At 48.0% G+C, this 27114-nt stretch overlaps 1 protein-coding gene across 4 annotated transcripts in view; it reads left to right on the top strand.

Moving 5' to 3' along the window:
- ctnnbip1 (catenin, beta interacting protein 1) overlaps window positions 1-27114 on the top strand; it is a 140199-nt gene that overhangs the window by 38736 nt on the left and 74349 nt on the right. For all 4 annotated transcript variants that reach the window (XM_072477905.1, XM_072477903.1, XM_072477902.1 and 1 more), the window contains one exon: window positions 13735-13858. In XM_072477905.1, coding sequence (XP_072334006.1) covers window positions 13763-13858 — 96 coding nt within the window. In that variant the 5' untranslated portion in view covers window positions 13735-13762. The remainder of the gene's footprint in view (window positions 1-13734; window positions 13859-27114) is intronic.

The raw sequence follows: 27114 nt of genomic DNA, 5'->3' as shown, positions 1-27114 counted from the left end.
AAAGAGTGAGCTTTTCGTAATACACCCTGGGGACCAGAGTAGAGGGATAGATGGCCTGCCGCTAAGGAGAGTGGAAAGAAACTTTCGATACCTGGGGATTCAGATAGCCAGGAGCTGGGGAACCTTACACAGACTCAATCTGACTCGGATAGTGTAGCAAATGGAAGAGGATTTCAAAAGGTGGGATATGCAGCCGCTGTCACTGGCGGGCAGAGTGCAGACGATTAAGATGATGGTCCTCCCGAGGTTCCTATTTGTGTTTCAATGTCTCCCCATATTGATCACTAAGGCCTTTTACAAGAAAATAGATAGGAGCATCATGAGCTTCGTGTGGGCAGGGAAGGCCCCGAGGGTAAGGAGGGGGTCCCTGCAACGTAGCAGGGACAGAGGGGGACTGGCGTTGCCAAATTTGGGCGACTATTACTGCGCCGCCAATGTGGCGATGATCCGTAAGTGGATGATCGAGGGAGAGGGGCGGCGTGGAAAAGGCTGGAGATGGCGTCCTGTAAAGGAACGAGCTTAAAAGCGCTGGTGACGGCACCACTACCGCTCTCCCCGAAAAGGTTTACCACAAACCCAGTGGTGGCGGCAACATTAAGTATCTGGGGGCAATGGAGGCAACAGAGGGGTGTGTTGGGAGCCTCGGTGTGGTCCCCGATCAGGAACAACCATAGGTTTGCCCCAGGGAGGTTGGACGGAGGGTTCCAGAGCTGGCACCGGGCAGGATTTAGGAGAGTGGGAGACTTATTTATAGATGGGACGTTTGCGAACTTGGGAGCGCTAGAGGAAAAGTATGAGCTGCCTCCGGGGAATATCTTCAGGTATATGCAGGTGAGGGCATTCACGAGACAACAGGTGAGGGGATTTCCGCTGCTCCCGACACGGGATCCAGGATAGAGTGCTTTCGGGGGTGTGGGTCGGGGAGGGCAAAGTGTCCGAAATATACCGGGAGATGAGAGAAGAGGGGGAGGAGCTGGTAGAAGAACTGAAAGGAAAATGGGAAGAAGAGCTCGGGGAGGAGATTGAGGAGGGTTTGTGGGTTGATGCCCTAAGTAAGGTAAATTCCTCTTCCTCGTGTGCCAGGCTTAGCCTGATCCAATTTAAGGTGCTACATAGAGCACATATAACGGGAGCGAGGTTGAACAGGTTCTTTGGAGTGGAGGACAGGTGCGGGAGTTGCGGGGGAAGCCCGGCGAAGCACACACATATGTTTTGGTCGCGTCCGGCACTGGAGGGGTATTGGAGGGGAGTGGCGGGAGTGATCTCTAAGGTGGTGAAGGTCTGGGTCAAGCCAAGCTGGGGGTTATCTATATTTGGGGTAGCGGATGAGCCGGGAGTGCAGGAGGTGAAAGAGGCCGATATTGTGGCCTTTCCGTCCCTAGTAGCCCGGCGAAGGATTTTACTCATGTGGAAGGACGCGAAACCCCCCCCGGCGTGGAGGCCTCGATAAACTATATGGCAGGGTTCATAAAACTGGAGCGGATGAAGTTTGCGCTGAGAGGATCGGCTCAAGGGTTCACCAGGCGGTGGCAACCGTTCCTCAACTATCTAGCGGAACGTTAGGGGGAAGATAGATAGCCAGCAGCAGCCCGGGGGAGGGGGGGGGAGAGAATTGTTTTTGTTCTAGATGGGGTGAAGGGGGGGGGGAGCACTATTTTGTGTTATTTTGTTAGTTCACTATTTAATTTAAACAATGTTATCTATCAGTTATCATGTTCCCGTTTTTGTTGATTTGTAAGGGGGGAAAATTGTGTTTCAAAACTTTAATAAAATATATTTTTTTAAAAAGAAATGGCAACCAACCAAAAGATTGGGGCCATGCTTGAAAGTCCAGTGAAGGTGTTCCGCAAAGCGACCATGCAGTCTGGGTTTAGTCTCCCAAAGTTGAGGAAACCACATTGTGAGCAACCAATGCTGTAGACCTAATTGGAAAAAGTGCAAGTAAATCGCTGCTTCACCTGAAAGAAATGTTTGGATCCTTGTGAGGGGGGAGGAGGTAATGGGGCCGATGTCACACCTCCTACGATTACATGGGTAGACACCGTGGGATGAGGATCACGCGTTGAGGGGGATAGAGGAGTGGACCAGGGTGTCACCGAGGGAACGGCCTCTCTGGAATTCTAATGGGGAGGTGAGGGGAAGATGTGTTTAGTGTTCGCATTGTGCTGAAGTTGACAGAAATGGCAGAGGAAGATTCTTTACATATGGAGGCTGGTGGGGTGGAAAGTGAGGACAGGGGCAACTCTGAGGGAGGCGCGGGGGTGGGGGGGGGGAAGGGGTGAAGGAAGTATGGGAAATAAGGTCAGTCATGGATTGAGGTCTAATTCATTTTTTAAAAACCGTCAATTTATGCACCTGCAATGGCACATGTAAGTGGTGTAAATTTTTATTTCTTGTAACCGTACACATCTCTTTCTGTAGTCAAGGGAAGCCATTGTCCAGCTGAAAGGTTTTGAAGCAAGCTCTAAAAATAATGAAGCCTCTCTTTCCCAAGAAAGTAATTTAATATGTTGCCCACATCTGCTAACGGTCAGCTGTCCATTGACAAGAGTGTAATTACAGGAGGTATTCAAATCTGCCTGGTGTTTCGAGGCTGAAGGATACCGACTGAAGCATGACGCTTGAACGCATAGATGTCAATTCTGGCAAGTGAGTTTGCTGAGGATTGCAAATTGGCAGGCATCTTGCAATGAGGATTACGCCCCAGCCAGAGGCCGTAACATGTCATTGCATGTCCCTTTCCCACTGCCTGCAGGCTTCTGAAAAGCTTCAAAACAAAGCCGGGGGTTGGGTTGTGTTGTATTGCTTGCCATTTCACCTGTGCAAATTGACTTTAAATGGCGGCACGGTAGCATAGTGGTTAGCACAATTGCTTCACAGCTCCTGGGTCCCAGGTTCGATTCCCGGCTTGGGTCACTGTCTGTGTGGAGTCTGCACATTCTCCCCGTGTCTGCGTGGGTTTCCTCCGGGTGCTCCGGTTTCCTCCCACAGTCCAAAGATGTGCAGGTTAGGTGGATTGGTCATGCTAAATTACCTTTAGTGTCCAAAAAGGTTAGATGGGGTTACGGGGATAGGGTGGAGAAGTGGGCTTAGGTAGGGTGCCCTTCCCAAGGGCCGGTGCAGACTCGATGGGCCGAATGGCCTCCTTCTGCACTGTAAATTCTATGATAGACGGATAGCAGTCCTGCACAATGGGTTGGAGGTTCAGGTCCTCGTGACTGGAATAGTATAGACATGGGCAGTGCACATTTTAGATTATTCCCCCCATCATGCCATAAAAGGCACCAACTCTTGCATAAATTCTGTGTCAGCCAGTGTCCCTTTGATACCTTGATGCTTAGTTAATGTTGACCATGGATAGTAAACATTATTGGCCTATTTACCTCGTGTCCGTGCACCTGGTTCTACCCACACAATGCTCCATACATCCTGCTTTCCAGCAATGGTCACTGCATAGTGATTTGGAGTAGGAGCACTGACTAATTTCCTCTCCCTCACCCATGAATACACAGGATAATTGTTGTGCTATCCCAGCAAGTCACCAGCAAACAGCACAAATAGGGATTCAAAGTCTGCACTGTTGATCTGCAATATAACAGTGGACCAGGTGGATATCTTTTCGCACTAAATCCCCACTTGGCAAGTGAATTTGCCTACAACCGAAAACTGGCTATAATTTTTATAATTTATATAATGGGCGGCAAGGTAGCACAGTGGTTAGCACTGTTGCTTCACAGCGCCAGGGATCCGGGTTCAATACCCGGCTTGGGTCACTGTCTGCACGGAGTCTGCACGTTCTCCCGTGTCTGTGTGGGTTTCCTCCGGGTGCTCCGGTTTCCTCCCACAAGCCCTAAAAGACGGGTTTGTTAGGTGAACTGGACATTCTGAATTCTCCCTCTGTACCTGAACAAGTGCCGGAACGTGATGACTAGGGGCTTTTCACAGTCACTTCGTTGCAGGGTTAATGTAAGCCTACTTGTGACACTAATAAAGATTATTATTATTTGAACAACTTCAGAAACCAGGTATCATTTGTGCAGACTGACACAAGGAGAGTGCAGATTCAAACTGGTAGCATGTAAATGTCGGACTGACAGGAAATGTAGGGGCAGCACGGTAGCATAGTGGATAGCACAATTGCTTCACAGCTCCAGGGTCCCAGGTTCGATTCCGGCTTGGGTCACTGTCTGTGCGGAGTCTGCACATTCTCCCCGTGTGTGCGTGGGTTTCCTCCGGGTGCTCCAGTTTCCTCCCACAGTCCAAAGATGTGCAGGTTAGGTGGATTGGTCATGATAAATTGCCCTTAGAACATAGAACATAGAACAATACAGCGCAGTACAGGCCCTTCGGCCCACGATGTTGCACCGAAACAAAAGCCATCTAACCTACACTATGCCATTATCATCCATATGTTTATCCAATAAACTTTTAAATGCCCTCAATGTTGGCGAGTTCACTACTGTAGCAGGTAGGGCATTCCACGGCCTCACTACTCTTTGCGAAAAGAACCTACCTCTGACCTCTGTCCTATATCTATTACCCCTCAGTTTAAAGTTATGTCCCCTCGTGCCAGCCATTTCCATCCGCGGGAGAAGGCTCTCACTGTCCACCCTATCCAACCCCCTGATCATTTTGTATGCCTCTATTAAGTCTCCTCTTAACCTTCTTCTCTCCAACGAAAACAACCTCAAGTCCATCAGCCTTTCCTCATAAGATTTTCCCTCCATACCAGGCAACATCCTGGTAAATCTCCTCTGCGCCCGCTCCAAAGCCTCCACATCCTTCCTATAATGCGGTGACCAGAACTGTACGCAATACTCCAAATGCGGCCGTACCAGAGTTCTGTACAGCTGCTACATGACCTCCCGACTCCGGAACTCAATCCCTCTACCAATAAAGGCCAACACTCCATAGGCCTTCTTCACAACCCTATCAACCTGGGTGGCAACTTTCAGGGATCTATGTACATGGACACCTAGATCCCTCTGTTCATCCACACTTTCAAGAACTTTACCATTAGCCAAATATTCCGCCTTCCTGTTATTCCTTCCAAAGTGAATCACCTCACACTTCTCTACATGAAACTCCATTTGCCACCTCTCAGCCCAGCTCTGCAGCTTATCTATATCCCTCTGTAACCTGCTACATCCTTCCACACTATCGACAACACCACCGACTTTAGTATCGTCTGCAAATTTACTCACCCACCCTTCTGCGCCTTCCTCTAGGTCATTGATAAAAATGACAAACAGCAACGGCCCCAGAACAGATCCTTGTGGTACTCCACTTGTGACTGTACTCCATTCTGAACATTTCCCATCAACCACCACCCTCTGTCTTCTTTCAGCTAGCCAATTTCTGATCCACATCTCTAAATCACCCTCAATCCCCAGCCTCCATATTTTCTGCAATAGCCTACCGTGGGGAACCTTATCAAACGCTTTGCTGAAATCCATATACACCACATCAACTGCTCTACCCTCATCTACCTGTTCAGTCACCTTCTCAAAGAACTCAATAAGGTTTGGGAGGCATGACCTACCCTTCACAAAGCCATGCTGACTATCCCTGATCATATTATTCCTATCTAGATGATTATAAATCTTGTCTCTTATAATCCCCTCCAAGACTTTACCCACTACAGACGTGAGGCTCACCGGTCTATAGTTGTCGGGGTTGTCTCTGCTCCCCTTTTTGAACAAAGGGACCACATTTGCTGTCCTCCAGTCCTCTGGCACTATTCCTGTAGCCAATGATGACATAAAAATCAAAGCCAAAGGTCCAGCAATCTCTTCCCTGGCCTCCCAGAGAATCCTAGGATAAATCCCATCAGGTCCCGGGGACTTATCTATTTTCAGCCTGTCCAGAATTGCCAACACCTCTTCCCTACGTACCTCAATGCCACCTATTCTATTAGCCTGGGGCTCAGCATTCTCCTCCACAACATTATCTTTTTCCTGAGTGAATACTGACGAAAAATATTCATTTAGTATCTCGCCTATCTCTTCAGACTCCACACACAATTTCCCATCCCTGTCCTTGACTGGTCCTACTCTTTCCCTAGTCATTCGCTTATTCCTGACATACCTATAGAAAGCTTTGGGGTTTTCCTTGATCCTTCCTGCCAAATACTTCTCATGTCCCCTCCTTGCTCGTCTTAGCTCTCTCTTTAGATCCTTCCTCGCTACCTTGTAACTCTCCATCGTCCCAACCGAAACTTCGCACCTCATCTTCACATAGGCCTCCTTCTTCCTCTTAACAAGAGATTCCACTTCCTTGGTAAACCACGGTTCCCTCGCTCGACGCCTTCCTCCCTGCCTGACCGGTACATACTTATCAAGAACACGCAGTAGCTGATCCTTGAACAAACCCCACTTGTCCAGTGTGCCCAACACTTGCAGCCTACTTCTCCCCCTTATCCCCCCCAAGTCACGTCTAATGGCATCATAATTGCCCTTCCCCCAGCTATAACTCTTGCCCTGCGGTGTATACTTACCCCTTTCCATCATTAACGTAAACGTCACCGAATTATGGTCACTGTCCCCAAAGTGCTCTCCTATCTCCAAATCCAACACCTGGCCTGGTTCATTACCCAAAACCAAATCCAACGTGGCCTCGCCTCTTGTTGGCCTGTCAACATATTGTTTCAGGAAACCCTCCTGCACACACTGTACAAAAAACGACCCATCGATTGTACTCGAACTATATCTTTTCCAGTCAATATTTGGAAAGTTAAAGTCTCCCATAATAACTACCCTGTTACTTTCGCTCTTATCCAGAATCATCTTCGCCATCCTTTCCTCTACATCCCTAGAACTATTAGGAGGCCTATAAAAAACTCCCAACAGGGTGACCTCTCCTTTCCTGTTTCTAACTTCAGCCCATACTACCTCGGAAGTACCCCTTAGTGTCCAAAATTGCCCTTAGTGTTGGGTGGGGTTACTGGGTTATGGGGATAGGGTGGAGGTGTTTACCTTGGGTAGGGTGCTCTTTCCAAGAGCCGGTGCAGACTTGATAGGCCGAATGGCCTCCATCTGCACTGTAAATTCTATGAATTCTATGATGTTGGGATGATCTTCATGCCAAAAAGCGCTCAACACTTGGAATGGGTCTTGGGTGAGATAGTGATAGCAAGAAACTTGGATTGATTTAAGGAACAGTTCAATGACATGTTAGGGAGGATGGATGCGCACGGGTTGGTGCAAGAGCCTGCGTTTGTCCAGCCTTTCCTCATTGTCACTGGCTGGTGTTGACGTTGTAACTCCGACCTCAAGTTTACTGCATCTTTGACAAGAGAGACTGACCTCATGGCTCTCCTTTGCATCAATTCCAGGGTTTGTCTACCTTCCTCGTGCCCCAGTGACCAAAATTTAAATGCAGTATTCTGGGTGTTGTCTAAATAGAACATTGTACAGTTCCAGCATGGCACCCTCCCATTTAGAATCATTGAATCCCTACAGTGCAGAAGGAGGCCATTCGGCTCATCGAAGCTGCACCGGCCCTTAGAATTTGCACCCTACTTAACAGCATGCCTTCACCCTATCCCCGTAACCCAGTATCCCCATCTAACCTTTTGTTTTTTTTAAATAATATTTTATTGAAAATTTTTGGTCAACCAACACAGTACATTGTGCATCCTTTACACAACATTGTAACAATACAGATAATAATTACCTTTTTTAATTTAAGCAAAAACAACAACAAAGAAATAAATATTAAATAACAAAAAAAAAAAACTAGCCCTAATTGGCAACTGCCTTGTCTCAGGCCACCCATCCACCCATGCTGCTGCCTTCTTTGTTCTCCCCCATCTATCTTTCCGCAAGATATTCGACGAACGGTTGCCACCGCCTAGTAAACCCTTGAGCCGACCCCCTTAGGACGAACTTAATCCGCTCTAACTTTATGAACCCCGCCATATCATTTATCCAGGTCTCCACCCCCGGGGGCTTGGCTTCTTTCCACATTAGCAATATTCTGCGCCGGGCTACTAGGGACGCAAAGGCCAAAACATCGGCCTCTTTCGCCTCCTGCACTCCCGGCTCTTGTGCAACCCCAAATATAGCCAACCCCCAGCTTGGTTCGACCCGGACTCCTACTACTTTCGAAAGCACCTTTGTCACCCCCATCCAAAACCCCTGTAGTGCCGGACATGACCAAAACATATGGGTATGATTCGCTGGGCTTCTCGAGCACCTCGCACACCTATCCTCCACCCCAAAAAATTTACTGAGCCGTGTTCCAGTCATATGTGCCCTGTGTAATACCTTAAACTGAATCAGGCTTAGCCTGGCACACGAGGACGACGAGTTTACCCTGTTTAGGGCATCTGCCCACATCCCCTCCTTAATCTCCTCCCCTAGCTCTTCTTCCCATTTCCCTTTTAGTTCGTCCATCATAGTCTCCCCTTCGTCTCTCATTTCCCTATATATATCCGACACCTTACCGTCCCCCACCCATTTCTTTGCGATGACTCTGTCCTGCACCTCTTGTGTCGGGAGCTGCGGGAATTCCCTCACCTGTTGCCTCGCAAAAGCCCTCAATTGCATGTACCTGAATGCATTCCCTTGGGGCAACCCATATTTCTCGGTCAGCGCTCCCAGACTCGCAAACTTCCCATCCACAAATAGATCTTTCAATTGCGTTATACCTGCTCTTTGCCACATTCCATATCCCCCATCCATTCCCCCCGGGGCAAACCTATGGTTGTTTCTTATCGGGGACCCCCCCAGTGCTCCGGTCTTTCCCCTATGTCGTCTCCACTGTCCCCAAATCTTCAGTGTAGCTACCACCACCGGACTCGTGGTATAGTTCCTTGGTGAGAACGGCAGTGGGGCTGTCACCATAGCCTGCAGGCTGGTCCCCCTGCAGGACGCCCTCTCTAATCTCTTCCACGCCGCTCCTTCCTCCTCTCCCATCCACTTACTCACCATTGAAATATTAGCGGCCCAATAATACTCACTTAGGCTCGGTAGTGCCAGCCCCCCCCTATCCCTACTACGCTGTAAGAATCCCTTCCTCACTCTCGGAGTCTTCCCGGCCCAAACAAAACCCATGATACTCTTTTCTATCCTTTTGAAAAAAGCCTTCGTGATCACCACCGGGAGACACTGAAACACAAAGAGGAATCTCGGGAGGACCACCATCTTAACCGCCTGCACCCTCCCTGCCATTGACAATGCTACCATATCCCATCTCTTGAAATCATCCTCCATCTGTTCCACCAACCGCGTCAAATTTAGCCTGTGCAATGTGCCCCAATTCTTAGCTATCTGGATCCCCAGGTAACAAAAGTCTCTTGTTACCTTCCTCAACGGTAGGTCTTCTATTTCTCTACTCTGCTCCCCTGGATGCACCACAAACAGCTCACTCTTCCCCATGTTCAATTTATACCCTGAAAAATCCCCAAACTCCCCAAGTATCCGCATTATTTCTGGCATCCCCTCCGCTGGATCCGCCACATATAGTAGCAGATCATCCGCATATAAAGATACCCAGTGTTCTTCTCCTCCCCTAAGTATTCCCCTCCATCTCTTGGAACCTCTCAGCGCTATCGCCAGGGGCTCAATCGCCAGTGCAAACAGTAATGGGGACAGAGGACATCCCTGCCTTGTCCCTCTATGGAGCCGAAAATATGCCGATCCCCGTCCATTCGTGACCACACTCGCCACTGGGGCCCTATACAACAGCTGCACCCATCTAACATACCCCTCTCCGAACCCAAATCTCCTCAACACCTCCCACAGATAATCCCACTCCACTCTATCAAATGCTTTCTCGGCATCCATCGCCACTACTATCTCCGTTTCACCCTCTGGTGGGGCCATCATCATTACCCCTAACAACCTCCGTATGTTCGTGTTCAGCTGTCTCCCCTTCACAAACCCAGTTTGGTCCTCATGAACCACCCCCGGGACACATTCCTCTATTCTCATTGCCATTACCTTGGCCAGGACCTTGGCATCTACATTGAGGAGGGAGATTGGTCTGTAGGACCCGCATTGTAGCGGATCCTTTTCCTTCTTTAAAAGAAGCGATATCGTTGCTTCTGACATAGTCGGGGGCAGTTGTCCCCTTTCCTTTGCCTCGTTAAAGGTCCTCGTCAGTAGCGGGGCGAGCAAGTCCAAATATTTTCTGTAAAATTCAACTGGGAATCCGTCCGGTCCCGGGGCCTTTCCCGTCTGCATGTTCCTAATTCCTTTCACCACTTCTTCTACCGTGATCTGTGCTCCCAATCCCATCCTTTCCTGCTCTTCCACCTTGGGAATTTCCAGCCGATCCAAAAACTCCATCATTCTCTCCCTCCCATCCGGGGGTTGAGCTTCATACAATTTTTTATAAAATGTCTTGAACACTTCATTCACTCTCTCCGCTCCCCGCTCCGTCTCTCCATCTTCGTCTCTCACCCCCCCTATTTCCCTCGCTGCTCCCCTTTTCCTCAATTGGTGTGCCAGCAATCTGCTCGCCTTCTCTCCATATTCATACTGTACACCCTGCGCCTTCCTCCATTGTGCCTCTGCAGTGCCTGTGGTCAGCAAGTCAAATTCCACATGCAGCCTTTGCCTTTCCCTATACAGTCCCTCCTCCGGTGCTTCCGCATACTGTCTGTCCACCCTCAAAAGTTCTTGCAGCAACCGCTCCCGTTCCTTACTCTCCTGCTTCCCTTTATGTGTCCTTATTGATATCAGCTCCCCCCTAACCACCGCCTTCAACGCCTCCCAGACCACTCCCACCTGAACCTCCCCATTGTCATTGAGTTCCAAGTACTTTTCAATGCATCCCCTCACCCTTAAGCACACCCCCTCATCCGCCATTAGTCCCATGTCTATTCTCCAGGGTGGCATCGTCCCAATTCGGGGCATACACGTTTACCAACACCACCATCTCTCCCTGTAATTTGCCACTCACCATCACGTATCTGCCCCCGTTATCCGACACTATAGTCTTTGCCTCGAACATTACCCGCTTCCCCACTAATATAGCCACCCCCCTGTTTTTCGCATCCAGCCCCGAATGGAACACCTGCCCTACCCATCCTTTGCGCAACCTAACCTGATCTATCAGTTTCAGGTGCGTTTCCTGTAACATGACCACATCTGCTTTAAGTTTCTTAAGGTGTGCGAGTACTCGTGCCCTCTTTATCGGCCCGTTAAGCCCCCTCACGTTCCACGTGATCATCCGAGTTGGGGGGCTTCCCACCCCCCCCCCCCTTGCCGGTTAGCCATCATCTTTTTCCAGCTTCTCGCCCAGTTCCCACGCAGCTGTATTTCTCCCAGACGGTGCCCCCCCGCCCATCCTTTCCCGTACCCACTCCCCCCTTTCCCCAGCAGCAGCAACCCAGTAATTCCCCCCCCCCCCCTGCTAGATCCCCCGCTAGCGTAATTACTCCCCCCATGTTGCTCCCAGAAGTCAGCAAACTCTGGCTGACCTCGGCTTCCCCCCGTGATCACGGCTCGCCCCGTGCGGCGCCCCCTCCTTCCTGCTTCTCTATTCCCGCCATAATTATCATAGCGCGGGAACCAAGCCCGCGCCTCTCCCTCGGCCCCGCCTCCCATGGCCAACGCCCCATCTCCTCTCCCTCCCCACCTCCCCCATCACCACCTGTGGGAGAAAGAAAAGTTACCATACCGCAGGATTAATCATACAATCCCTCTTCGCCCCCCCCCCCCACTCGTCCCACCACTTTGTCCAAACGTTCATTTTCGTAGTCCAATCATTCCAATTTTTCTTCTACAATAAAAGTCCACGCTTCATCCGCCGTCTCAAAGTAGTGGTGCCTCCCTTGATATGTGACCCACAGTCTTGCCGGTTGCAGCATTCCAAATTTTATCTTTTTTTTGTGAAGTACCGCTTTGGCCCGATTAAAGCTCGCCCTCCTTCTCGCCACCTCCGCACTCCAGTCTTGATAGACGCGGATCACCGCGTTCTCCCATTTACTACACCGAGTTTTCTTCGCCCATCTAAGGACCATTTCTCTATCCTTAAAATGGAGAAATCTCACCACTATGGCTCTGGGAGCTTCTCCTGCTCTCGATCCTCGCACCATAACTCGGTATGCTCCCTCCACCTCCAACGGACCCGTCGGGGCCTCCACTCCCATTAACGAGTGCAGCATCGTGCTCACATATGCCCCGACGTCCGCCCCCTCCACACCTTCAGGAAGGCCAAGAATCCTCAGGTTGTTCCTCCTTGCGTTGTTTTCCAGTGCCTCCAACCTCTCCACAGATCGTTTCTGGTGTGCCTCCTGTATCTCCGACTTCACCACCAGGCCCTGTATATCGTTTTCATTCTCTGCTGCTTTCGCCTTCACGACCCGAAGCTCCTGCTCCTGGGTCTTTTGTTCCTCTTTCAGCCCTTCAATCGCCTGTAATATCGGGGCCAACAACTCTTTCTTCATTTCCTTTTTTATCTCCTCCACGCAGCGTTTCAAAAACTCTTGTTGTTCAGGGCCCCATATGAAACTGCCACCTTCCGACGCCATCTTGGTTTCTGCTTGCCTTCCTTGCCGTTGTTCCAAAGGATCCGCTGCAATCCGGCCACTTTCCTCTCCTTTTTCCATCCGTGTCCAGGGGGAACACCCTTCTGGTTTACCGCACGGTGTTTTCAGCCGTTAAAATTGCCGTTGGGGCTCCTATCAAGAGCCCAAAAGTCCGTTCCACCGGGAGCTGCCGAAACGTGCGACTTAGCTGGTCATCGCCGCACCCGGAAGTCCCCATCTAACCTTTTGGACACTAAGGGGCAATTTAGCATAGCCAATCCACCTGACCTGCACATCTTTGGACTGTGGGAGGAAACCCATGCAGACACGGGAGAAAGTGCAAACTCCACACAGTAACCCGAGGCCGGAATTGAACCCGAGACCCTGGAGCTGTGAGGCAGCAGCGCTTGCCTCTGTGCCACCTTTGTTTTTACACCCCATCAATGATTGTAGTTCAGCCGTCTTTTTTCTTTGATTGCTGTTCCGCAGTAGCAGGATGTAACTGTTAAGTTCTTAGCTAGTTCAACATGATGATCTATTACACTTGTGCAGTTTTTAATTTTTATTGAACATCCCAGACTGTTAAATCCAGGGTTTAAAAAATGAAAGGCAGACTTGCCTTTTTCTAGCACTTTTCATGATGTGTTAATGTCCCAAAAGTGCTTGATAGGCAAAGAGATAATTTGTGAAGTATAGTCACTGCTGTGATGAAGGAAACACGGAAGCCGGTTTGTGCACGGTCCCGCAAATGGTGATGTGATAACCAGGTAATCTGAGTCAATAATGTCGATTGGGGGATAAATATTGGAGAACGCCTCTTCCTTGTAAAAGTACAGTGGGATCTTTTCGCCCAAGAGGGCAGACTGGGCTTTGGTTCGGCAGCACATCCGAAGGACTGCAGCGTTGACAGTGCAGCATTCCCTCAGTACTGCACTGGAGTGTCAGCCTAGGTTTCCTACTCTAGTCTTTGGGCCATTATAACTTGAAACGGCGTGCAGTACCCACCGAGCTCAAAATGGGAGGCCCAAAATATGATTACCGTAGAGCTAGGAAATTTGGGAGATCAACTTTGCGGCCTCATAACGCGCAAGGGGATTTGCTGTCAAAATACTTTGATTTCCCATTTAAAGGTTTTTTTCCATGTTTTCTGCAGCTAAAACAGTTTTCAATTGTAAATGTTGCTTTGATTATTGATGAATGGAAATTGGCCTGAAAATATGGTATTTAAAGAGAAACCTATTTTTCCTCTCATTAAGTGATAACAGAGTGACCGGAGCTGAACAGATGAACCGTGAAGGTGCCCACGGGAAGACTCCCGAGGAGATGTACATCCAGCAGAAGGTGCGAGTGCTGCTGATGCTGAGGAAGATGGGATCAAACGTGAGTGATGACCATAACGTGCAAATCTAGCTTTAAATTTCACTAGGGGTATAGGTATCAAATAAATCTTTGTTAATAAAATTAAAGGTTGTTCAACCATCCGGACCATGCCGGCTCTTTGAACCTTAGAGTCCCTACCGTGCAGAAGGGGGCCATTTGTCCCATCGAGTCTGCACCCACCCTCTGAAAGAGGCTCACTCCCCCGCCCTTACCCCGTTACCCCATAACCCCATCTAACCTGCACATCTTTGGACCGAGCGAGGAAACTGTGGCACCCGGAGGAAACCCGCGCAGCCACGGAGAGAACATGCAAACCATCCGAAGGCACTTCACAGGAACCTTTGTCATGGGAGTGTCCCTTTAAGAAAGGTTTTTGTCTTATCACATGGCTTCAGTGATGTTATTTTGTGGGTGGAGCTGAGCTGTGGCTGAGAGGTTTTCAAAGTTTCACTTTCAGTTTTACTGCTTTGGACAACAGGGAGAAAGAAGTGTTTTTTTCCTGTCTTTCTATGTTTTCATTTTAAGGAGTTGTTCCAGCAAAAAAAAAACATTGATTATAGCTACCTGCTTTGGTCACTTAAAATATATAGTTTGCTTTCCAGAAGGGTTTAAACCTGCTGGTGAGACGGGGTCAGAATCTCAGGGAAAGCCAGTCTGATTCAAGTGAGAATGCAGAGTGCTGGGCCACGCCCTTGAAAAGGGGTTTTTGGTTGAATGGATTTTGTTTTTGAATTGGAACAGCTAAGTGGGAATTCATTAAGTGTTATACATGGATTACTGTAGCTGTGTGGCTTCTTTATGTTAGTAATTGATAAAAATTCTTGCTGTGTGTTTACATATAATATATAATTATATATATATATGTTAACTAAGTTCTTAGAATAAAACTTGTTTTGATGAAAGTGTCTGGGAAGACTGATGAATCATGCCTGACGGGAAGGCTCTTGTGCTCATCCTAGCCAAATTCAACAAAGATTGTAGGTCAGGTGGACTTCATAATAAACTTTGGAGTTTCTAAGCCCTGGCTTAGAAATAAATATAAATAGACACAATATAAAATAAAATATGACACTTAAGCGGGTAACCAAAAACTTGGTCAAAGAGGTAGGTTATGAAGAATATCCTAGGGAAGCACAAGGCGCAGGTGAAATTTGAAAGCAGGGATGAGAATTTTAAATCTAGGCATAGCGGGACCGGGAGCCAGCATGGGTCAAGGAGTCGGTTACCTGACTTTATATTCTGTGTTGTCCCAGTTTATAGTTGAGAAATATATTTTCATCTCTCTCAGAATGATTGATTCTATAGGTATAAATGTTTAAGAACTGGTAATTGGGGAAGATTTTGAAGTCAGAAATTGGTCTCTATCACCAGTAGCTAGCAGCAGAACTACCTTCCAGCACCAATAATAATTGGTAATCCCGATTCAGAATTGAGTACAAACCTAGGGACCTAGAAATTTAATTCAGCGGTGTGAAGCGAGATTAAAATATATCCAAAAGTTATGAGAGAGCCCAAGAAACTTACTTTAATCTCTCCTTTGTGTGCTTTTTGAGATGGAGGGAAATAAAAATCACTCCGAGGAGCTGGGAAGATATTAAAGCCCTTCCAGGTTTCTGATACCCCAGAGTGAAATACATTAATTATAGTAATGAAACAAAACAGTATTTTTGTGTAGCGAATTTGATCTTCAATGGTAAACCAATAATTGTGGAATTTATTCCACTCTGAGAGGCTCACAGCCTTGCTCACAGCTGCACTGCTCTTCAATTATTCTGTACCCCTTACTTGTGGAATGAATTTTGCGCTCGGCGGTTAATGACAAACTGTCCATACTGCTGTGAGATACTTGTATATTTGACCTGATTTACTACTGATCTAAACTAAATTCTTAATTTTCAGTATCTTCCACACATCACTGGAGTAAGAACATAAGAACTAGGAGCAGGAGTAGGCCATCTGGCCCCTCGAGCCTGCTCCGCCATTCAATTTTGTGGACTCAGCTCCACTTTCCGGCCCGAACACCATAACCCTTAATCCCTTTATTCTTCAAAAAACTATCTATTTATCTTAAAAACATTTAACGAAGGAGCCTCAACTGCTTCACTGGGCAAGGAATTCCATAGATTCACAACCCTTTGGGTGAAGACGTTCCTCCTAAACTCATCCTAAATCTTCACCTTATTTTGAGGCTATGCCCCCTGGTTCTGCTTTCACCCACCAGTGGAAACAACCTGCCCGCGTCTATCCTATCTATTCCCTTCATAATTTTATACGTTTCTATAAGACCCCCTGCATCCTTCTAAATTCCAACGAGTACTGTCCCAGTCTACTCAACCTCTCCTCGTAATCCAACCCCTTCAGCTGTGGGATTAACCTAGTGAATCTCCTCTGCACACCCTCCAGCGCCAGTATGTCCTTTCTCAGGTAAGGAGACCAAAACTGAACACAATACTACAGGTGTGGCCTCACTAACACCTTATACAATTGCAGCATTATCTCCCTAGTCTTAAACTCCTGTCCCTATAGCAATGAAGGACAAAACTCCGTTTGCCTTCTTAATCACCTGTTGCACCTGTAAACCAACTTTTTGCGACTTGTGCACTAGCACACCCAGGTCTCTGCACAGCGGCATGTTTTAATATTAAGGCTCTGATAATAGAGTAAGGCTCTGTCGATGTTAGATTTGAGCTTTCTCCAGTGGTGTATGGGAGGAGCCTGATTTGAAAAATGAACTTGGTTTTACAATACTGGGAGTGGTGGTGTGGGTGGGGGGCGGGGGGGGGGGGGAGCTTAATGTTGTTTAAATTGCTTCCATATCATCAGGATAGACCGAACAACTGGGTTAGAAGAAAACTTCACAGGGGAGAGAGGAAGTGAGGCAGTTACCAAGGCGGCCAAACTAGGGCCCATACAAGAACTCTCGTCCATCTTTTTAAAAAATTTATTTACGGGATGTGGGCGTTGCTGGTTAGGCCAGCATTTATTGCCCTTCAGAAGGTGGTAGTGAGCTGCTTTCTTGAACCGCTGCAGTCCCTGAGGTGTAGGTGCACCCACAGTGCTGTTAGGGAGGGAGTTCCAGGATTTTGGCCCAGCGACAGTGAAGGAACAGCAATGTATTTCCAAGTCAGGGTGGTGAGTGACTTGGAGGGGAACCTCCAGGTGGTGGGGTTCCCAGGTATCTGTTGCTCTTGTCTTTCTAGATGGTAGTGGTCGTGGGTTTGGAAGGTGCTGCTTAAGGAACTTTAGCAATTTCTTGCAGTGCATCTTTTAGATGATACACATGGCTGCCACTTTTCACCGGTGATTGAATGTTTGAGGCACCAATAATAATCAAGCGGGCTGCTTCTCCTGGATGGTGTTGAGCTTCTTGAGTGTTGTTGGAGCTGCGCTCGTCCAGGCAAGTGGAGAGTATTCCATCACACTCCTGACTTCTGCCTTTTAGATGGTGCACAAGCTTTGGTTGGGGATCAGGAGGGGAGTTACTCGCCGTAGGATTCCTAGCGTTTGACCTCTACCTCCGTAGTTCCAGTGAAAACAATCCGGGTTTATCCAACCTCACATAGCCAATACCCTCCAGGGGGAGGCAATGGCATAGTGGTATTGTCACTGGACTAGTAAACCAGAGACCCAGAGTAATGCCCACTGCAGTTGGTGAAATTTGAATTCAATAAAATATCTGGAATTAAAACCATGAGAACCATAAAACCATTGTTAATTGTCATAAAAACCCATCTGGTTCACTAATGTCCTTCAGGGAAGGAAATCTGCCGTCCTTACCTGGCATACATGTGACTCCAGACCCACCACAAAGTGGTTGACTCCCCTCAAGCGCCTATAGGCCCATAAACCTGTTCTGTACACTCTCCAAAGCATCTACATCCTTCTAGTAGTGTGGCGACCAAAATTGTACGCAATATTCCAACTGTGGCCTAACTAAGGTTCTGTACAGCTGCAGCATGACTTGCCAATTTTTATACTCGACGATGAAGGCAAGCATGCCATATTCCATCTTGACTAACTTATCCACCTGTGTTGCCACTTTCAGTGACATGTGGACCTGTGGCTAGATCTCTCTGCCTGTCAATACCCCCTAAGGGTTCTGCCATTTTCTGCATAATTCCCACCTGTATTAGATCTTCCAAAATTCATTACCTCACATTTGTCCGGATTAAACTCCATCTGCCATTTCTCCAACAAGTTTCCAACCGAGAGAGGACAGAGTGCCATACTAGAGTTTTAGCGTTGGGCAGAGTTAATTATACAGGCCTGAGGAAAGAGTTGGCCCAAGTAGCCTGGTCTCAAATAATTGAGGGTAGGACAGTTGAGGAACAGTGGCGGATGTATGGGGAGTTATTTAACACCAATTATTCCTGAGAGGAAGAGGAATTGTAAAAGGGAGAAAAATGTTCCACAGCTAAATAAGGAAGACAAAGAGGACATAAAAGAAAAAAACTACTAGGGCATACCATACTGCAAAAGCTAGAGGTAAACTGGAGAATTGGGAGAACTTTAGGGGTTAGCAAAGAAGCTGTGAAAAATAGAACCAAAAAAGCTAAGATTGACTACGAAAGGAAACTAGCAGAAAACATAAACACTGATACCAAGAGCTTCTATAAGTATATGAAGAGTGAGAGAATAGCTAAAGTAAATGTTGATAGAGGACAATACTGGTGAGGTAATAATGAGGAACACCGAGATGGTGAAGGCACTGAACCAATATTTTGCCTCTGTCTTCATGGTAGAGGATAATTTTCCAAGCACTGCAGTTAATGCAGAGGAGCTTAGTGCAATAACCATCACTATGGCGATGGTATTGAATAAACTAATGGGATTAAAGGCAGATAAGTCTCCGGGACCTGATGGCCTGCACCCTAGGGTATTAAAGATGGTGGCAGCAGAGACGGTGGTTGTGTTCTTTGGACACTGGAAAGGTCCCAGTGAATTGGAAACACACTAGTGTAACTCCCCTATTCAAAAAGGAAGAGAGGCAAAAAGTAGGAAACTATAGACTGAATAGCTTGACCTCTGTGGTGGGAAGTTGATGAAATCATTCATTAAGGAGGAGATGACTGAATATTTGGAAAGACAAAGCTCAATCCTTCATTGTCACCATTTATGAAGGGTTAGTCATGCATAACAAACTTGCTTAAGTTCTTTGAGGGCATAGCCAGCAAGGTGGATAATGGGGAACCTGTGGATGTGGTATATCTAGACTAACCCACTTAAGACTAACCCACTTTTGTAAGTCAGATTTAACCTCCACTAGGGCAGCACAGTGGCGCAGTGGTTAGCACTGCTGCCTCACGGCGCCGAGGTCCTAGGTTCGATCCTGGCTCTGGGTCATTGTCCGTGTGGAGTTTACACATTCTGCCTGTGTCTGCGTGGATCTCGCCCCCACAACCCAAAGATATGCAGCGCAGGTAGATTGGCCACACTAAATTGCCCCTTAATTGGAAAATAAATTAGTTGGGTACTCTAAATTTATTTTTTAAAACATGTCCAATATTAATACAGTCAACTGCCCCAAAAACTACTTCTAGAACTCGATGGGGAACCCATCGGGACAGGGTCTTTACCCATTGCATTGATCCAATACCCTTTAGTATCGCCTCAAGACTTAATAGGGCCTCCAGCTCCTCCTTCCTCCCTCTCTCCACCAATGGAAAGGACAACCCATCTAAAACTTCGGCCATGTCTGAACTGCTCTCCTGGGACGCTGACCTATAAAGATTATTGTGAAATGTCTCGAAAGCTGCGTTGACTTTGCCCACGGTGGAAGTCATATTCCCACTCGAATCCCTGACTTGCATGAACTCCCGGGAAGCCGCCTGCCGCCAAAGCTGATGTGTTAAAAGGCGACTGACCGTCTCCCCGTATTCATAAAATAGCCCCGTCGAGCTCTGCAGCTGGCCTGCCACCGTACCTGTTGACAGCAGTTCACACTGCGCCTGCAGCTTCTCTCTGCTCGCCAGCATCTCCGGGCTATGGTCAAGCAAGTACTGATGGTCCACCTCAGGGGTAGAGTCCACCAGCCTCTGCTGCCCCACTGTCGCAGTCCCGTCCATATATGCTTTATAGGGGATTATCTCCCCTCTAACAGCTACCTGAAGAGCTTCCCCTGAAGGTGGAGGGTGGGACAGTCTTGTTCTTATTAAACCTGATATATTCCTCAATGGCAGAAGTCGGAAGCCTGTTTTTGAAAACTCACCACTATTCTTAGAAGTCCCCCTATACCAAAAAGGGCCGACATTCTAAATGGTGATCAGGGACTCCGATGCAAGCTTCAGTGGGTGCTATTCAGGTCAAACTATATTTTCAAGTTATCCCCTGGTATAACCCATACCTTCACCAAAGATTTCATCTACTTACCACTTAGTAGCATCGATCCTGGGTCCCGCATTGCTAAGTAAGTAAAGTAGACTAATAACCACTGTTTCAGGTTAAAACTTTTAAGTTATTTTATTATTATATATTTTTTTCTCTTTTTAAAAGATGCAATCACTGTCTTTACAGAAAAGTAAAAAGATCTTGCTTCTGGATCCTTCTGGTTGGTTGAAGGGACCTTCAGGCCCAACTTGACAATCAATCTTCTTTAAAGTCTGGTCTTTTAAAGATGTATTCGCTGGTTAGCTCGGTTGCTGTGTCCTATCTTTCCCATGACCGAGCTGACTGTGTAATCTGTCTCTGCTTCTCCCCTCTCTCTCTGAGCTCTCTCTCCCTGAGTTCTGGTTCTGGATAGTTCCTGCCCTGGTCTCGAGGTTTATATTTGCTTTCTAACAATTAAGTTTTTTGATGTTATTGTAAAGTAACTCTTATTTTCTTTGATTGTAAAAAGGAACTTTGATCTAAATAGTCTAATCCAACAAAGTATTCATCAGGAACAGGCCCTTGACTTCATCTCTTGGATCTGATTACATTGTTTCCTTTGTGATGTTCAAAATGCTTTGGTTTCAAGAGGTGTTACTTTTAATTCCTGTCATTTCTATAGTTTTATTTTCCAATTGTGTCCTCAGCTCAATTTTGACTTTGATTTTGGCTTTGAATTATGTTTCTCGTAGACTGATAAACCTGGTATTAGCAAATTTTCACACCTAGAATCTCATCCTTTCTTTTCCAGATCCTTGCTAAGATAGTTACTTTCAATGAAGGTGTGAGCCATTGTTTTTGGCTTCATTCAAAATCCTGTTTGTCTTGTTTGCTAAGTCTGCTTGACCAAGGATATCTGCATTTTACAATCCTTCCCTGACAGTTGCTGTTAACCCTTTGTGGGATCTTTCCCTGTATCCTCAAGTTCTCTCAGACCAGATATTGCCAGACTTCCATGTTTCAAATGACACATCTTTCCATATTATCAATTACAAGCCGGAAAAATCATTTATCTGTTAATAGCGCTGCATCCAATCTCCATGTTGGTCGCTGAGAGGGACCGACTCCAGAATCAAGCCCACAAACATAGAACATACAGTGCAGAAGGAGGCCATTCGGCCCATTGAGTCTGCACCGACCCACTTAAGCCCTCACACCCTATCCCCTAACCCAATAACACCTCCTAACCTTTTTGGACACTAAGGGCAATTTAGCATGGCCAATCCACCTAACCTGCACATCTTTGGACTGTGGGAGGAAACCGGAGCACCCGGAGGAAACCCTCGCACACACTGGGAGAACGTGCAGACTCCACACAGACAGTGACCCAGCAGGGAATCAAACTTGGGACCCTGGCGCTGTGAAGCCACAGTGCTAACCACTATGCTACCGTGCTGCCCTCACAAAGTGTGGCGCGTGGTCCAAAATTACATTAGCCGAGTAATCTGCTTTCCTCACCCAGGGGAGAAAGGGCCTACCCGCCAGAAAAATGTCAATCCTAGAGTAAACCTGATAAATATGAGGGGGGGGAATCCTTATATCTTGGATATAAAAAACGCCATAGGTCCGCCCCCATGTTTGCTAAACAATCCCCATGCCATGTTAATATGTTACCCCCTACATAGTGAGCTCTTATTTTGCAGAATAAAGTGTTAATTGTAAAGCTCAGTCATAAGGAATTTCAATGAAGGGTCCACACAGATGCTGCTTTGTGTGCTGAGTGCAACTAAATTAGAAAACTGATTTGAACTGCTGCAATCCACGTGGTGTAGGTACACCCATAGTGCTGTTTGGAAAGGAATTAGAGGTTTATGACCCAGTAGCAGTGAAGGAACTGAGATATAGTTCCAAGTCAAGATGGTGTGTGGCTTGGAGGAGAACTTGCAGGTGGCTTTCCAACTTGGAGGGAAACTGCACGTTTGCAACTCTTACGTGTGCTCAGTGAGCATGACTCTGTTACCAAAGAGAAAATGCTGGAAAATCTCAGCAGGTCTGGCAGCATCTGTAGGAGAGAAAAGAGCTAACGTTTCGAGTCCAGATGACCCTTTGTCAAAGCTATAAGACAAAGTGGGAAATATTTATACTGTGGAGTGAGAATGAAAGATGTGTCATAGCCACAGAAACCCAGGGAAATGGAGTGCTAATGGCCACAGAAACCCAGGGAAATGGGGTGCTATTAGCCACAGAAACCCAGGGAAATGGGGTGCTATTAGGCACAGAAACCACGGGGAAAGACTGTGAATGGCAGTCCCCAGAGAGAACAAAAGGTGTGAAAGCCGTGACTCTGTTAGTTTGGCTAGGAGCTTCTCTAACATTAGGAAGGTGTGTGCAACCTAGTAATGGAGCAAAGTGCATTGAGAGCAAACGCTGTAAGAATGACAGAGAGCATTATTACTGAGCTCCCAGTGAGTAACAGGTGGCTGTCAATCTTTACTCAATTAAATATTAATTTTGAGACAATAACCCCACCTTAAAATGAACTTAATCGCTCCTTTCCCTTCCTTCTTTCCTTATCTCCTCATTCTATGAGGGCTTTGAATCCTGGTTGGGCTATGATCCCACATGCATTTTCAGGTTGCTCATCAAAATGGGTATTGTTCATGCAACAGCCTAGACGGAGGATTATTTGACTGAGGCTTTTGATTCTGAATGCACTTGGAAATGGCACTAATATCTGTTTGCCAATTCAGTTCTGCAACACTGGCTGTTAAACCTTCAGCATAGGCTCGGGGATTAAATCATTTGTGTAAAAAAAAAAAAAAAAAAAAAAAAAAAATTGTCACAGTTGTACTCTGGAATGAAAATGATCCTCGATATTTGCATTCATTAGCCGCGGATCATCCCTTTGTGTTTAAAGAAACGCCGCGTTTGATGGCTAATTCTCTACAAACATCTCATAAGGCTGTGGAGTATGTGGAACGGACTTGCCTCAAGTACATTTTACTGCCATTTTGATGATTATTGGGGTGACAGCAAGAGAACTTCCAGAGGGAAGATGAACATTTTTTTCAGCCAATGTTTTCTTACCCCCATTTTTGAAATCAGTCATTTAATCGCTGCATCAAGTCAGAAAATAAGTCCGTATTAGTCAGAGAAGTTACTACTTTGATATCTTGCAGTTCTTAAAAACAGAAAGCAGTGGATTGCGTACTCTTTCTGGCAGTCGACCGTTTAAGCATCTGAAAAGATGAGTTGGGCTGACAAGATAACCTGTATTATTGTCACAAGTAGGCCTACATTAACACTGCAAGGGAGTTACTGTGAAAATCCCCTAGTCGCCACACTCCGGCGCCTGTTCGAGTACACAGAGGGAGAATTCAGAATGATCAAATTATTTAACAGCACGTCTTTTGGGACTTGTGGGAGGAAACCAGAGCACCCGGACGAAACACTGGGAGTATGTGCAGACACACAGTGACGCAAGCCAGGAATCGAACCTGGGACCCTGACACTGTGAAGCAACAGTGCTAACCACTGTGCTGCCCATCTTGTGGGAGGAAACCGGAGCACCTGGAGGAAACCCACGCAGAACCAGGGAGAACTTGCAGACTCCGCACAGACAGTGACCCAAGCCAAGAATCGAACCTGGGACCCTGGCGCTGTGAAGCAGCAGTGTTAAGCACTGTGCTACCGTGCTGCCGACGTGGTATGTAAATCAATCGATGCATTGACAGAACTCAACTGCAGGTATTTTGACATAAACACAATATCTGCGCACAAAAGAATTCAACGTTTCAGCAATTGACGGGACAACACTTGAGTCGTTCCTGAGGCAAAGACATATGTCAACAGTGTCTTTCATCAACCATGCTCTCCTGCAATGGAACCTGGAGTGAGTCTTGGTTACTGCAGCTTTGATTCCCAGTTTGCTGAGTCCCCTTTTTAGAGTCTCTTATGAGGATACACTGAGTGGAAGGCAGCCACCTATGCAGAAGGGCTGTCATCACTCCTCGATTATCCTGCCGTTCCCCAGGAGTTACAGGTTAATCTCCTGGACGCTGCCGTAAGCAACCTGGGAGAAAAATCATAGGGGAAATGTTTTTAAATGTTTCTTCAAATTTTTTGGACATTATTAGTTATAAAAGTATTGGAAAGGAGGGACGGTCAGCTTGGGGAAGGGAGGGAGGGTCAGCTTGGGGAAGGGAGGGAGGGTCAGCTTGGGGTAGGGAGGGAGGGTCAGCTTGGGGAAAGGAGGGAGGGTCAGCTTAGGGAAGGGAGGGAGGGTCAGCTTGGGGAAAGGAGGGAGGGTCAGCTTGGGGAAAGGAGGGAGGGTCAGCTTGGGGAAAGGAGGGAGGGTCAGCTTGGGGAAAGGAGGGAGGGTCAGCTCGGGGAAAGGAGGGAGGGTCAGCTTGGGGAAAGGAGGGAGGGTCAGCTTGGGAAAGGGAGGGAGGGTCAGCTTGGGGAAAGGAGGGAGGGTCAGCTTGGGGAAAGGAGGGAGGGTCAGCTTGGGGAAAGGAGGGAGGGTCAGCTTGGGGAAAGGAGGGAGGGTCAGCTTGGGGAAAGGAGGGAGGGTCAGCTTGGGGAAAGGAGGGAGGGTCAGCTTGGGGAATGGAGGGAGGGTCAGTTTAGGGAAAGGAGGGAGGGTCAGCTTGGGGAAGGGAGGGAGGGTCAGCTTGGGGAAAGGAGGGAGGGTCAGCTTGGGGAATGGAGGGAGGGTCAGCTTGGGGAATGGAGGGAGGGTCAGCTTGGGAAAGGGAGGGAGGGTCAGCTTGGGGAAAGGAGGGAGGGTCAGCTTGGGGAAAGGAGGGAGGGTCAGCTTGGGGAAAGGAGGGAGGGTCAGCTTGGGGAAAGGAGGGAGGGTCAGCTTGGGGAAAGGAGGGAGGGTCAGCTTGGGGAAGGGAGGGAGGGTCAGCTTGGGGAAGGGAGGGAGGGTCAGCTTGGGGAAAGGAGGGAGGGTCAGCTTGGGGAAGGGAGGGAGGGTCAGCTTGGGGAAGGGAGGGAGGGTCAGCTTGGGGAAACGAGGGAGGGTCAGCTTGGGGAAAGGAGGTAGGGTCAGCTTAGGGAAAGGATGGAGGGTCAGCTTGGGAAAAGGAGGGAGGGTCAGCTTGGGAAAAGGAGGGAGGGTCAGCTTGGGGAAAGGAGGGAGGGTCAGCTTGGGAAAGGAGGGAGGGTCAGCTTGGGGAAAGGAGGGAGGGTCAGCTTGGGGAAAGGAGGGAGGGTCAGCTTGGGGAAAGGAGGGAGGGTCAGCTAGGGGAAGGGAGGGAGGGTCAGCTTGGGGAAAGGAGGGAGGGTCAGCTTGGGGAAAGGAGGGAGGGTCAGCTTGGGGAAAGGAGGGAGGGTCAGCTTGGGGAAGGGAGGGATGGTCAGCTTGGGGAAAGGAGGGAGGGTCAGCTTGGGGAAGGGAGGGAGGGTCAGCTTGGGGAAAGGAGGGTGGGTCAGCTTGGGGAAGGGAGGAAGGGTCAGCTTGGCGAAGGGAGGGTCAGCTTGGATGAAGGGAGGGAGGGTCAGCTTGGGGAAGGGAGGGAGGGTCAGCTTGGGGAAGGGAGGGAGGGTCAGCTTGGGGAAAGGAGGGAGGGTCAGCTTGGGGAAGGGAGGGAAGGTCAGCTTGGGGAAGGGGGTCCTGTGTGCAAACCTCCAGGAATTTGTCCAACCAGAGTTAGAACATGATCTCTGTAGAGAGATTGCTTTCGTTCTTGCAGCCAATTTGAAGAGCTGGACTGGTGCATAACTGTGCTTAGAAGGAAATAATCTCAACAAAAGATTCAGATAATACCTAAAGCAGTCTACTCTCCATCATCAGCAAAGTGATGAAAGGAGTCATCAACAGTGCTACCAAGCGGCACTTTCTCAGCAATAACCTGCTCACGGGCACTCGGTTTGGGTTCTGCCAGGGCCACTCAGCTCCTGACCTCATTACAGCCTTGGTTCAAACATGGACAATAGAGCTGAATGCCAGAGGTGAGGTGAGAGTGACAGCCATTGACATCAAGGCAGCATTTGGCCGAGTATGGCATCAAGGAACCCTAGCTAAACTGGAGGCAATGGGAATCGGGAAAACTCTCCGCTGGTTGGAGTCATACCTGGCACAAAGGAAGATAGTTGTGGTGGTTGGAGGTCAATCATCTCAGCTCCAGAACATTCCTGCAGGAGTTCCTCCGGATAATGCCCCAGGCCCAACCATCTTCAGCTGCTCATTAATGGATCTTCCTTCCATCATAAGGTCATTTGTAGATGATTGCACAATATTCCGCGCCATTCGTGACTCCTCAAATAATGAAGCAGTCCATTTCCAAATGCAGCAAGACATTGATAATATCCAGTCTTGGGCTGATAAATGGCAAGTTCCATTCGCACCACACAAATGCCAGGCAATGATCATCTCGACCATCGCCCCTTGACATTCAATGGCATTACATTCGCTGAATCCCCCACAATCATCATCCTGGGGGTTGTCATTGGTCAGAAACTGAACTGGATTAGCCATATTAATACTGTGGCTGCCAGGGCATATCAAAGACTAGGAATCCTATGGCGAGTAACTCACCTGAGCCCCCAAAGCCTGTCCACCATCTACAAGGCACAAGTCAGGAGTGTGATGGAATATTCTCCACTTGCCTGGATGAGTGCAGCTCCAACAACACTCCAGAAGTTCAACGCCATCCAGCACAAAGCAGCGTGCTTGATTGCTCCCCCTTCCACAAACAGTCAAACCCTCAACCACTACAAACTCAAGGTTCCTTAGGCAGAACTCTCCAAACCCACGACCACTACCATCTAGAAGGACAAGAGCAGCAGACACCAGGGAACCTCGCCAGCTGGAGATTCCGCTTCAGATAACTCGCCACCCGACTTGGAAAAATATCGCCGTCTCTTCACTGTCGCTGGGGCAACATCCTGGATCTCCCTTCCTAACAGCACAGTGGGTGTGCCTGCACTTCAATGACTGCAGC

The sequence above is a fragment of the Scyliorhinus torazame genome, chromosome 16, assembly GCF_047496885.1.
Source record: "Scyliorhinus torazame isolate Kashiwa2021f chromosome 16, sScyTor2.1, whole genome shotgun sequence".
NCBI lineage: Eukaryota > Metazoa > Chordata > Chondrichthyes > Carcharhiniformes > Scyliorhinidae > Scyliorhinus > Scyliorhinus torazame.
This window is presented reverse-complemented; position numbering and strand designations above follow the sequence as displayed.